Source organism: Rhinoderma darwinii, chromosome 3, assembly GCF_050947455.1.
Source record: "Rhinoderma darwinii isolate aRhiDar2 chromosome 3, aRhiDar2.hap1, whole genome shotgun sequence".
NCBI classification, from domain to species: domain Eukaryota; kingdom Metazoa; phylum Chordata; class Amphibia; order Anura; family Rhinodermatidae; genus Rhinoderma; species Rhinoderma darwinii.
In genome coordinates this window covers 9,196,202-9,209,643 of record NC_134689.1, presented here as the reverse complement: position 1 = coordinate 9,209,643, position 13,442 = coordinate 9,196,202, and the positions used below count along the sequence as shown (strand labels likewise).

Sequence of the window (13,442 nt, the reverse complement as noted above, 5' to 3'; positions counted from 1 at the left end):
GTATTGGTGGTCACTAAGGGCTTTAAGGCTATTCGACACAATGTTTTTAGGCTGTGTTCATTTACCACGACACGTGAACACAGCCTAAAATGTTCTGGCTTGTAATAGCTTTAAAACTGGGGTGCGGAGTTCCTCCGCTAAAAACAAAACTTATTGTATGAAAGCAAAATATTTTTATACATTTTTGTTAGGCATTCTGTAGAAATTGGTAAGTATAAAAAAAAAAAAAAGCTCCGGCCTTTAGACATTTTTATGTCGTTTTATTGCCCAAAATGATGTACAAGTGTTTCAGGCACTTCCGTACTGTACATTATAGAATTGCTATGAGAAAAAAAAAAAATTTATTTTGTTTTTGGATTTTTTCAGGTCACTGTTCTTCTGAATTCAACGATATTTATAATGTATTGCTTAATTTGAATAATTGACAATATCAATCAATTTTCTTAAATTTTTTTTCTTTTTTTCGTAGGCATCCCTTCATCCACGGGAAATGGTTTAGAACCTCTGCAAGATGACAATCCGCCACACTGGTTAAAATCACTGCAAGCCCTGACAGAGATGGACGGCCCCAGCAGCTCTCTACCTCCCCATCATCCCCATAACAATCTCTTCAGCACACAGATACCCCTACACAGAGCGAATTGGAGCCCTTACCCTCCCCCAACAAACCCCGCCAGTTTCCACTCCCCTCCCCCAGGCTTTCAGACAGCCTTCAGACCCCCAACCAAAACCCCCACAGATCTACTACAGAGCTCAGCCCTGGACCGCCATTGAAAATTTGAAAGGACAGCTTAGAAATTTGGGAAATTCTATACCCCCACCCAATTTCAAATGTCAAAATCAAATCCTCCGTGTTTCCCTCTCATACAATCCTTCTCCAGATTTCTCAAGAATTTTGGTACTGAGGGGGTCCACCAACCCCTTACGCAATTTAAAAATCGACGACCGCCGAGATTTCGCCAATTGTTGCGGTACTGAAGTTCGTTTGACGAGGTGACTTAGTTTATTTACACCCCAAAGCACCAACAAGTTTCCTGAACCACCGAAAAGAGAGAAAAGGAAAATTAAAAATCAAACTATGAATTTTTGAGAGAAAAAAAAAAATTGCAAATCCCGGAGATCATTGGTCTGCTGCATGAGAATTTATTTTTTTTTCTAAAATAATAAAGCTTAATAAAAATGAGACTTAACCGCTCTGAGATCTAGTTACAAGTAGGAGAAATAATCTTAAGAAATACAATAAGGCACGAGAATTGGAAGCCTAACATGATCGGTAATTATGGAAATATATTGGCGGGGGAAGCACCGTAACAAATTGCGATTTAATAATTTTTGGAATTTTCTTGGCAAGGTTTTGTAACTCCGTAGCTCGTGGCGAAACGTACCATTTCATACTTTATTTTCTTCAGGACCAAAGGGGGCTGGACTTACAAATGCTATATATTTTTTACAACCCTCTGGCGTTGAAGGGGTTTGGGCAAAATTAACACATTTGGCAACTTTTTGAAAATTGTTGCCAATTTTTTTTTTACATATACACCTAGAAATAAACTTAGGGTGTTGTTTGCCACATATGTATAATGGTGCTTTCCTAGGCATGAGTAACAGCAGGCCATGATGAACGCTGGGATTGTTGCGATTGAATAAAAATCCGTAAAATTTTTCCGCTTAAACTTTTTGAATTTTTTTTTTTACGGTCTCGGAGAATTCTCTCTCGATCAGCGCAAACTTGATCATTTCTTTTATTCTTTGTTTTTTGGAGATCTGTGAAGGTGTTGGTGTAAGTGCTTTCTGCTATTGAGTCACTCTTGGTCGTCTCGGAAAAACCACAAAATAATCCCGTAAGGTTCCGATCATCATGGATATATATATATATGCTGCTTCCCTAGATCTGTGTTTCTTTTGCACATCAGTGGATTTCTTGCCTTCTCAACTCACTACCTAATTTTTTAGGAAATTGGAAAAGGCAGCCATTTTTTTCTCCAAGAAAAATTGAAAATTTTTGTTTTTCGTCCATTAGTACGACCTTGGAGTTCAGCGTCCAGCAGTTTCAGTATCATCGAGGAAAATTTTTGTTGCGGTCACTTGGCAGGAGTTTCAACCCATAATTATTATAACTTTTCTGGCATTATTATCTGCAGTATTGAAAAAGATTGGGAAAAAAGAGAAGTCTATAAGAGAGGGGGACAAAAAAATGATGAATTAAAACCTGGTTATAACCTGACGCTAAAACTAAACCAAGAAAATGTACCTCTGTCTTCAGAATTAAAACTAAAATCTTAAATAAAACAGAAAACTTGATGATAAATCTGTTTGTGGCTTTCCTTTTTGTTTATAGGAGCCGCACATGAAGGTCCATGCACAGGGGCATTGGTCACCATTGTAAAAAAAAAAATTTTTGCGCCCTCCTGTTGCAGGGCTAGATTTAAAAAAATGTTTTTGTAATTCTGGCTTTAACTCCAAAGTATATCACTTAAATGAAAGGGACATGTGACTTTATAAACATTAAAAGAACTTCTAGTCTATGTCCACACTGGTCCTAGCCACTAGAGGGAGCCTATGAGCTTACTGCATACTATCCATAGTATGCAGTAAGCTCATGAGCTCCCTCTAGTGGCAGCTGCTGGTAGCCCAGATTTTGTCGTTTTATCTGTATTGTGTATTTTGCTTTTGTTTTTTTTTACCTGATGGTGAGCTCCATATCCGCTGCATAATTATGGAGCTCCAATGCCTAAGAAATTAATTTGCATAAAATATTAGACCTGAAAATGGTGGAGATTCACTTTGGAGTTGACCGTGAAAATTTGCAGCCAAGTCTACACTGGCCATAAACGTGATACGCGTTGGCCAAACGGCGATCTTCCTCCATTTCCAATTTAATGTGCTCTTTCAGATATTATTTCTGTGGAGAGTGGTGGTGTATGCTGCTGTTTATAGATCCCTGGCGCTACTTATCTCAGGGGAACACAAGGGATTGGACAGAATAAAATGCAAACATTCCATCTCCTGTTTTCTCAGATTGGAAATGGCCCTTTGGGCTCACCCATAGACCTGAGATTGATCGTGGATCTGTAACTGTAGTCATGTATTATTCCTCACTTGCCCCCCTTTTATTTGTTATCCTACAAAGGAAGAGAAAGGAAAGCTGTAATTATTGAGATACACTGATCTGCATAGGAGCTGAAGACACAAAACGGTAGGATGTTGTTAAACACTGTTGATTGCGTAAGGAAGCACTCCGGCGATTTATCGAGTATTCCTTGTCTATATCTGTTTAAGTTTATGGGTTGTCTGTCATCCTGGCTCCTTTTTTCCCCCTCTGATATCGTTCCCCTAATGCAGCCTACATTTCCCATGATGCTTCTGGTTTTGCAGAGGGATGAAGCCTCATCACACTACACTTGCTCTGCTGTGTCCGATTTAAGTTCAGCCAGTAAAAGATCAGTAACATATACTTCTGTCCCTTAACTGTTGTCTGTATATCCTGTGTGATGCAGCTTCACACTGCTTTCCCTGCCTCCTAGTGATCAATGACCTAAAACGTCTTTACTCACACTGCTGAGTCTCCGTGTATTCCTAAGTGAAGCAAGCTTCAGCCTATCTCCCCTGCCTCCTGCCTGTAATCTATGTTTTAATGTCAGCCCTTACAAGCAGGAGACAGTGAGGAGCAACATCTCAAAGGATTATACTGGAGGTTCTGCACACAGCAGTCACAGATAGTTTGTACAGTCAGGAGTTCCATAATTCTGCAGCTAATCTTTGTGTGAATTCCCCTATTAAATCACTGCACTCCTGGTCCCTTAGGGCAGAAATGGTTTCTTTAGCAGCACTCTATGAATGGAGAGACCTATAAGGAGGGTGAAGCTGGGTGGGTAGAGGAGGAGTCTTAGAGAAGCTAGGAGGGATTTGATTGGTGATAAGGTAATCCTGGAGAGACTGACCTGTCTACGGAGTGCTTCTTTAATTTTTTATGTGAATGGTCTGGAGCAATAAAATGGTAGGAATTACAGGGTATGTATATTTTCCCACCATGACAGGCATTGATCTTTTGCAGTTGTTTTATCAGATGTTTGGTCTATTGGGGGAGAGGGGAGTCTGGAAACTCCTCACCTTTAAAGAAAGATATGACTAATTACGGCCACCGGAACCCCTTAAATGGGCCTTTCGGGGAGCACAATTGCATCCACTAATTCTTTGATGGAGCTTAACTAACGGGAGATCTGTTACAGTTTAAAGGGGTTGTCCAGGAATAGAAATACATGACGTCTTTCTTCCAGAATCGGCGCCACACTAGTTTATGGCTTGTGTCTGGTATTGCAGCCCAGCTCCATTGAAATGAATGAGACTGAGCTGCAATTTCACACACAACCTGTGGACAGGATTGGCGCTGTTTTTATAAGAAGGGAGCTGTGTTTTTGGACCACCCTATATGAGACCCTGTCTTTGTAAGCCATTCAATGGCCAAACTTTTGAAAGAACCTTTAATAGACTAAGGCTGGGTTCACACGAGCATGTTCGGTCCGTAATGGACGGACGTATTTCGGCCGGAAGTCCCGGACCGAACACAGTGCAGGGAGCCGGGCTCCTACCATCATAGTTATGTAATATGCTATGAGTCCCTGCCTCGCTGCAGGACAACTGTCCCGTACTGTAATCATGTTTTCAGTACGGGACAGTAGTTCCACGGAGAGGCAGGGACTCCACGCATCGTACATAACTATGATGCTAGGAGCCCGGCTCCCTGCACTGAGTTCGGTCCGGGACTTCCGGCAGAAATACGTCCGTCCATTACGGACGTTAATGTGGTCGTGTGAACCCAGCCTAACTCTTGTTTTCCGGTTAGTGCGAAGGATCATAATTTGTTGACTACAATAAAATCAGATTATGAACTATTTCAAATGAGAAAATGTTAAGCTTCGGATCAGAAGAACTGCGCTCTGACCGCTATACAAATATAAGAAATAAATCCGCACAATATTATAAAGTGATTGATTTTAGAGTGCATCTCCACCTTTTACCACCATTCCGATTTGAAGTCCAAATATCTGTACTGATTAATTTCATAATATAGCAGTCCAAATCCCCCACATCACCATCTAGTTAGATAATAAAATTCTAGCTGCCTGCAACCACCACTAGGGGGAGCTTACCGCATACAGTTTTATGGAGTTTAATTTATACATGTATGCAGTAAGCTTCTAAGCTCCCCCTAGTGGTGGCTACAGCCAAACTGAGTTTCATCATTTAACTGTGTCTATACTGAGGATTTGGCGCTCTGTGTCAGAAAAATAGAGCTGTGACCACTATAACGATGAATGAAGAAAATAATCAGCAGAGGTTGGGATGTATTTAGATTAAAAAAAATAATTGTGTTCTAAGTTTAATGGTCAATGACTCTATCTAATTTCCTTAAGTACACTCAGTTTATTTTATATTTTACTGGGATTGTCTGGGGTTTCAGACATTTTCCGGAATCCCCTTTTTTAATTTTAACCAAAGTTTCTGCTTTAGTGTAATATTGAAAAATGAATCTTTTTAAGGACTGCCACCAGGGGGCTCTGTTTTGTGTAGAGTGTTTTGTAAGCACAACGGGACACATGACCTGTTTTTTTTTATTATTTTTTTTTATTTTTACAAAAACTGAATTACTGCAGTGAGATTCCTTACGGGAAGTGGTTTGTAGGTAGGAACTGGTCAAATGAATTGAAAAGTTTAATTTTTTGTTTGAAATCCGCAATTTTCGAATCCATTTGGTCCTTTGAAGGAGACGGAGCTGTAGAGGCTGGACTCTGTGAGGGTGTTGGGGTGAAAACTGCTGCTGCCGAATCGCTCCTGTGTCTCCATGGAGAACCTGGGCCTGGGATCACTCCGGCTGAAAACAAGTAAGAAATGTAAATTGTGAGACTTCTGCATCTTTATTGGCTGCTTCGATGGGAGGTCCATAACCAATGAGGTGGACTGATCCAATGTCGGGGGTTAATGCAACAGCAAGGTGGAGATTTAGGGTAAGGACAGACGTGGCGGAGAGAAAACAAAATCATTCCCATGCATTGTACTGGAAATTGTCACGGATTTTCGGTGCAGAATTCGCACAAAATCCGTAAACGCTGCGGAATTTCCGCAACGGAATTCTGTGTGGAAATTCCGCAGCATTTACAGTAGCAGCAAAGTGGATGAGATTTTGAAGGAACGCTAATAAATGGACTGCGCTGCGGCATTTAAATCCGCAGCGTGTCCATTTGTGTCGCGTTTTCGTTGCTCTTCTGCTGCGGGTTTTCCCCATTGACGTCAACAAATAGCTGAGTGTTGCGACGTTTCCGGTGGAATAGCAGCGATTCCGCCGCCAAATTGGCAACTCAGGGGAAAATAAAAAAGTTTATACTTACCCAGAGCTCCCCGCTTCTTCCTCCTGGGATGACGTTTCATCCCGTGTGACCGCTGCAGCCAATCAAAGGCTGCAGAGTCGTCCACGGAGGATGGACTGGACATCAAAGGAGCGACGCGTCACAATGACAACGGCCAGGGTAAGTATGAACGTTTTTTTATTTTTTTTCATACAGTGGAAATTCCGCCCGAAAAACCACCACATTGCGCGGTTTTTCAGACCATGTGCTGCGGGTTCCAGGTCGAATACGCTGCAAAATTTTACGCAGTGTATCTGACCAGTGGGAACCCGGCCTCAGCGCAAGGATATCCTTTAAAGGGGTTTTCTACGATTTTACATCGATGTCCTATCCCTATTGGTGCATTGGAGATTCCCACCTATCAGAAGAACCAAGGGGCTGCAGCCCTCTGTTCTGCTGATAGGTGAGGACCCAGGAGATGGGGCCCTCGTTGACCATACTTTGCCTCTTCTAAGTAAACTCCTGGAAAACGTTAAATACATTTTCCAGGCAAACCCTCCTCTCCTTACATCTTGTGATTTGCGTCATTTTGTTCTTCATTGATCGCCCATGCTGGTACTAGTGACCTATAGAGCTCTGTGTCTTGTCCATGACAAAAATATTCCCACAGTTTATCTGGTGTACCGGTCATGCTCCACCTTCTTGTGTCCGAATCTCTATACAGCATAATCTTTCCTTCCTGCACAGACTGCTCCCTGTTCCCTTGTCTCTCATGTTATATCAAAAATGAGGTGCCTGTTGGGGCTTATTCACACTAACGTGGGGAAACCCAGACGTGAAAAACGTCCGTTTCACCCGTGCAGGTCCCATTTTCACAGATCCCCATAGACTTGAGTCTACGGAGGGATCTGTTAAAACAGAAGAAAATAGGACATGTTCTATTTCTCAATGGACCCTTCACACGGTGCGTTAAAACAATGGCCGTGTGAACGGCCCCATTGAAATACATCCGTTTTTGTGAATAAGCCCCTTCAGGTCCTGGGATCCTGCTTCTCCTTGGCAGAGCTCTCAGAATTTATAGTGTAAGGAGCCTCGTGGCGTCTTGGGAGTAGAGATCCAGCTTGTACAGGGTTAGGAACAGACAAACAGCTCTGACCCTCCTGCAGGCGGAGAAAAGCAGCTGCAACTTCTACTGCTGAAGAAAATGCACTAATTTGTATGTTATTAATGATGACGTATTGAACGCTTTTAATGCCTGGATTTTTTTTGATTGCAGGGCAGGAGCTTTAACCGGTTCCCGACCTCCGGCTGTGTATATACGATCGGCAGTCGGAGTCCTTAAAACATGCAAAGACTTTTTACGGCGCAGGTTTTAGCTTGTTGCCTGAGCGATCGGGCAGCTGAATGTCGGGTCTCCCGCAGTCAGTGACTGCCCGGGGACCCTGAGGAGAAGATAGAAGCAGCTTTCACTGTGTATATGAAGAGAGGATGCGGCCGTGCCGCTGTCTCTGTTTGTCCCGGTGATCATGTGACTGGTCACATGATCGCCGGGCGCTGTTAGTGACAGACTGCTGCTGGGTCTTACTAGACCCAGCACAGCCCTATTAGTGACAATCGTCACTATGAGAGGGCTGATTTCCCTGCTGTGCAGCTCCAGTTACAGGGGAAAAGATGGTGTAAAAGAAAGAAAAAAATATATAAAGTTCCCCAAAGGTCTTTTTTGACCTTTGAGGGACAGACCATAATAATAAAAAAATAAAAGTAAAGTGCAAAAAATATTAATAATAATACACATAAAATACCCCCCCAAAAAAAAGTCATGTAATATATTACAATTTCCGGTAGACAATGACAATCACAAATACAAGGTTATTTTAGAGAAACTTTATTACCATAAAAATAGCTAAAATGTAAAAAAGCTTATTTTTTTTACTATTTTCAAACTTCAAGCCTAAAAATTCTAAAATGGCAAAAAGGATGTGTATAAAAATGATAAAAAGAAAAAAGAAACCTGCATGGTCTACGGAAAAACAACGCGAAAATCACGTCGTTCGCCCAACAAATAAAGTTATAGCCGTTTAACTAACGAGTGCTAAAAATGGCGAAACGGTGTCTGGTCCTGAACTGGTTAATGGTTTCACTCAAAATGGAAAACTGTCCCATAAACTTGTTTTCTTCCTGCTGTCTGTCCAGCGATCATTATTGGATTATTCCCCTCTATGTAAGGCCTCATGCACACGACCGTAAAAACACCCGTTATTACGGGTCGTAATTACGACCCGAAATAACGGGCCCATAGACTTCTGTTGGCCACGGGTACCTTCCCGTTTTCTCACGGGAAGGTGCCCGTGCCGTTGAAAAAGATAGAACATGTCCTATTTTTTTATTTTACGGGCCGCGCTCCTATACTTTATAATGGGAGCACGGCCCGGAAAAACGTCTGGCTGCCTGTGGCCGGCCGTGCCCGTAATTACGAGCACGGTCGTGTGCATGGGGCCTAAAGCAGAATGGACATGTAACAATATTCGATTACTTTAACCTTGATTCTTATGACCGGGCTGTGACGACCTTCATCAATTTTTTTTTAAAAAGGGTCACCGTTTATTGCTAAAAAAATGTTGTTTTTGGGGTTTTTTTGAGCATTTTATATGTTTCCTATGTGGAAAGGTAACGTTCCTTCACCATCCCCCACCTGGCACGAGCCGCCGCCGCCTCTTGTAGGCTCAGCTGTCGCTCCCGCACACAGCAAACCGTAAATGCAACAAACATGGTGATGATTATGAAAGAGCTGACCAGGGAGATGATGATCGCCAGGCGGAAACCTTTATGAGACGTGAATGAGATTCCTAGGGGGAGAAAACGGGACCAGGTTTATAATAATACAAAGTCAAAAAGTATGTCCATCATAGCAACCATCGTAATTATTTTTTTCTGTCCCAATGCATCTAAAATTTTAAAAAAATGCAACTTTGCGATAGGTTTTTATAAATTTCCTATCATTTGGCTTCTACAGCTGCTATGCAGACCAATATGTCTCCATGGTAACAGACAACAAGCGATCCATGTGTAGTCTGATCCTGCAGTCCTATTTCCTATTAGTCCTCTACTTTTTTTTTTTGCTAACCTACCAAATATAAGTTATCCAAAAGTAGAGGACAGAGTATGGCTGCAGAATCTGACTACACACGGGTTTTGTTGTCTGTTGCCATGGAGACATATTGGTTTCTACAGCTATTGCAGACTTAACAAAAGGATTTTTTTTTTTTTTTTTATAACCTATTGCGAAGTTGCTACACTTTTCTATTTTGTTGTATCGCTCTTTGAATCCCCTGTGTTGTCTAAATCTCTTTTTTTTTTAAAGGTTGTCCAGTATCAGAAACAGCGCCGCTCTAATGGCTGTGGCTGGAATTGCAACACATACCTATTGAAGTAAATACCAGCTTTTGGACAAGAGTGGCGCTGTTCTGGGGGGAGACTATTAAATCATTTTACCATTTCTTCTACATGACCCCTTTGTTTTGTACCATTCGCCTCCTTACCCTGGCATTGCGGTTCCTCGTGACTCCACTGGAGGACGTCTCCTTCCTTTTGACATCTCAACTTATAATGTCCTAGTAACTGGAATCCTTCTTGGCAGCGAAATAAAGCTACGGAGCCCAAGGAACGTTCTGTCGCTTCAGATATGTGAAAAGATCCACCAGATGGCGCTGTGAGTACAGGACACAGCACTGCGGCTAGAACACAATGCGATTTTTATTATGGTGTGCGGTGCGGGGTCCCTAATTTCAGAATCATCATATAAAAAAAAAAGTTTTCCGTGATCGCAATGTATCAAATCTTTAAAGGGTTATTCCGGTTTTCGCAAATCTGCGTTGTGGTTTCTTTTGATAACGGAAACCAGGACGCGGTGCCGGGTCCGTCATACTGATATTACCGCGCCCGACAGACCCTATTGACTTTATAATGTAATAAAGTATGTTTTTCCAGTATATTTTCTGTATCAATTCCTCACTTTTCAAGATCTCTGTTTGCTGTCACACAATAGGAACCTTCATTGTTTACTTCCAGGGAATATAAACCTGTTTGTGATGGACACACAGGAGCGTGGCTCGTTACAGAACACCGCTCTGATAACTGTTCTGTAAGCCCGGGGACTTCACACCGCAGAATTTCAGGTGTGGAGTTTTGACCGCTACTGGTGAATATACCCAAAGCCTAAAGTCCATATTAGTCTGTGGTGCAGTGGAATAAAACTATTCTCTGTTATCAGCCATTTCAGGCTGGGGGGGGGGGGCGCTGACTGGAGTGATCCCCAATGGAATAAGTGACCGCAAGTGTAGAAAACTCCCTGTCGCCCCCCCCCCCCCCCTCTCTCTCCCCCTACTTTGTCACATATCTCCAGTGCGGAGGACCTTCCGGAGACATCTATATCCATGGATTTAACCGTTTAGGGTATGTGCACAGCAGCACACACACTAATTACGTCCGTAATTGACGGACGTATTTCGGCCGCAAGTCCCGGACCGAACACAGTGCAGGGAGCCGGGCTCCTAGCATCAGTTATGTACGATGCTAGGAGTCCCTGCCTCTCTGCAGGACAACTGTCCCGTACTGTAATCATGTTTTCAGTACGGGACAGTAGTTCCACGCAGAGGCAGGGACTCCTAGCATCGTACATAAGTATGATGCTAGGAGCCCGGCTCCCTGCACTGTGTTCGGTCCGGTACTTGCGGCCGAAATACGTCCGTCAATTACGGACGTAATTAGTGTGTGTGCACATACCCTTAGTCCAGTTTAATAAAATGCTGACTTATATTTTATATAAAAAAAATTTCGATAAATTCTATAACTTCAGCCCCTTCTTATTAGAATAAATTGTTTTAGGGTGCCCCAGGGTCAAACAACCACAAGTGGTGGGGGTTGTGTTATATTTTTTTTCCATTTTTATGGTTTTGTGTTTTTTCGTCGTTTTTGTTTTTGTTTTTACTTTTTTTTTTTTTTTTTCCAAAAAAATCAATTTCACAAATATGCTCTTAACTTTTATAATTATCATATAAAAAAAAATCTACTGCTGGTAGAATACATTTGTAACCCACTTTGTCTCTGCCTATCTGGAAAAGTGCGGAAATAAATAAAAATGTAATTTTTTTTATTTTTAATTTGAGTATTTAAAAAAAAAATTTTTGTTTTTTTTCTAAATCACATTTTTTTTTTTTATAATTAAACCATACTTCTCGTCAGGAGAAATCCTACCTGAGCCGTCTTACCTGAGGAGTTCAGAGCAGTGGGTATTATTGCAGCCAGCGTCTTGTTTCCACCATCCGCATCTCCAAACGAGTTGCCTCCGGGTAAAATGAGATAAAATGTACATAATGTAATGGGACTCATATTATCCAGCGATCCTGGCGGGGGCCGATGAGACCCCTGATGATGTGTTTGGTCGATGGCTGAGTCCGGGTTCTCAGCATTATTACAGTTCTCTGTTCATCTGGACTTCTCTAATATCGCTTAGTAATGTCTTCATTAGCAATGACGTTAAACCCCCTCCACAAATTCTACATCTGATGAAATCCTCCACCTCTAATACCGGCTCCTTAATAAAGGCCGCCTCCCATTAAATATCCCTTTTAATTCATAATACTTAAAGGGCCATTAGACCTAAAGTCGTCGGCTTATAAAGTGGCGCGGTCTCAGACGCGCTGGTGTCATCATTCACGTGTATGGATGGAAATGTGTCCTCCGTGCCTCTGAATGGTACGAGTGTGGGATCAATCTGTTCATGGGGCAGACATTAAAGTGGAGCTAAATGTTCGACAAACTTCAGACATGTCCTAGTGACGTCAGAAGTTTATATTGGTGGGGGTCCGAGCACTGAGACCCCCAGCAATCCCTAAAACGAAGCGGGTGAAGAACTCGTGTGATCGCTCAGCCGCTTCTTTTCTGTTCGACCTTTTCCGGAAATGTATCGAAGAACGGACTTAACAGAAAGTCTACGAGCCTGTACTCCGATACATCGGCTTTCCGGAAAAGGCCGACCAGAAATGAAGCGGCTGAGCGATCACAGCAGTTCTTCAGCCGCTTCGTTTTAGCGATTGGTGGGGGTCTCAGTGCTCGGACCCCCACCAATCCAAACATCTGACATGTTGGAAGTTTGTCGAACCTTTAGTTACACTTTAAGTCTTAATGTTCAGACTATGGAAGATGTTCATAAATTACAAGTGGATTTGGGTGCACTAAGGGTATGTTCACACAATAATATAAAACGTCTGAAAATACAGAGCCCTTTTTTTTTTTTTTTTTTTGCAACTCACGTTTTTTGCAGCGTTTTTAGGCCCGAGTCAATGAAAAAAGTCTCAAACGTGGGCATATTTTTTACGTGGCCATTCCCGTTGGAGCAGAACGCAGTTTTTCAATGGGCAAATGTTTTGAGGTGATTTGCTCCCAATTTTTCGGCTGAAAATAAGCCGTATGAACATACCCTAAGTGTTCGGGCGTCCACTTGGCAAATTAAGTTTAATGTAGATAAATGTAAAGTTATGCACCTGGTACCAACAACCTGCAGCATCATATGTCCTAGGGGGCGCTACACTGGGGGAGTCACTTGTGGAGAAGGATCTGGGTGTAATAATCTGCAGCATCATATGTCCTAGGGGGCGCTACACTGGGGGAGTCACTTGTTGAGAAGGATCTGGGTGTAATAATCTGCAGCATCATATGTCCTGGTGGGAGCTACACTTGGGGAGTCACTTGTGGAGAAGGATCTGGGTGTAATAATCTGCAGCATCATATGTCCTAGGGGGCGCTACACTGGGGGAGTCACTTGTGGAGAAGGATCTGGGTGTAATAATCTGCAGGCATCATGTCCTAGGCGGCGCTACACTGGGGAGTCACTTGTTGAGAAGGATCTGGGTGTAATAATCTGCAGCATCATATGTCCTAGGGGGCGCTACACTGGGGAGTCACTTGTTGAGAAGGATCTGGGTGTAATAATCTGCAGGCATCATATGTCCTAGGGGGAGCTACACTGGGGGAGTCACTTGTAGAGAAGGATCTGGGTGTAATAATCTGCAGCATCATATGTCCTAGGGGGCGCTACAC

At 42.5% G+C, this 13,442-nt stretch overlaps 2 protein-coding genes across 7 annotated transcripts in view; one reads left to right on the top strand and one right to left on the bottom strand.

Moving 5' to 3' along the window:
* The window catches only part of CNOT4 (CCR4-NOT transcription complex subunit 4), a 63,815-nt gene extending 61,507 nt beyond the window's left edge, over positions 1-2,308 (top strand). For all 6 annotated transcript variants that reach the window (XM_075855849.1, XM_075855847.1, XM_075855846.1 and 3 more), the window contains one exon: positions 470-2,308. In XM_075855849.1, the coding sequence (XP_075711964.1) occupies positions 470-774 (305 nt within the window). In that variant the 3' untranslated portion in view covers positions 775-2,308. The remainder of the gene's footprint in view (positions 1-469) is intronic.
* Positions 2,309-5,662: 3,354 nt separating this feature from the next.
* LOC142750829 (uncharacterized) lies at positions 5,663-11,879 on the bottom strand. Its single transcript, XM_075859806.1, has 4 exons — positions 11,612-11,879; positions 9,884-10,078; positions 9,037-9,190; positions 5,663-5,872 (listed from the first exon to the last, which is right to left on the bottom strand). Exons 1-4 carry the CDS (start codon positions 11,730-11,732, stop codon positions 5,713-5,715), a joined length of 630 nt encoding a protein of 209 aa, XP_075715921.1. The 5' UTR covers positions 11,733-11,879; the 3' UTR covers positions 5,663-5,712.
* Positions 11,880-13,442: the final 1,563 nt, after the last annotated feature.

Excerpts from the sequence above, each read along its gene's own strand:
- LOC142750829 (XM_075859806.1), bottom strand. The coding sequence starts at position 11,732 with ATGAGTCCCATTACATTATGTACATTTTATCTCATTTTACCCGGAGGC. Across the intron at positions 10,079-11,611 it reads CACTGCTCTGAACTCCTCAG|CCGCAGTGCTGTGTCCTGTA; the intron begins GTAAGACGGCTC and ends ATTGTGTTCTAG. Across the intron at positions 9,191-9,883 it reads CGAGGAACCGCAATGCCAGG|GAATCTCATTCACGTCTCAT; the intron begins GTAAGGAGGCGA and ends TTCTCCCCCTAG.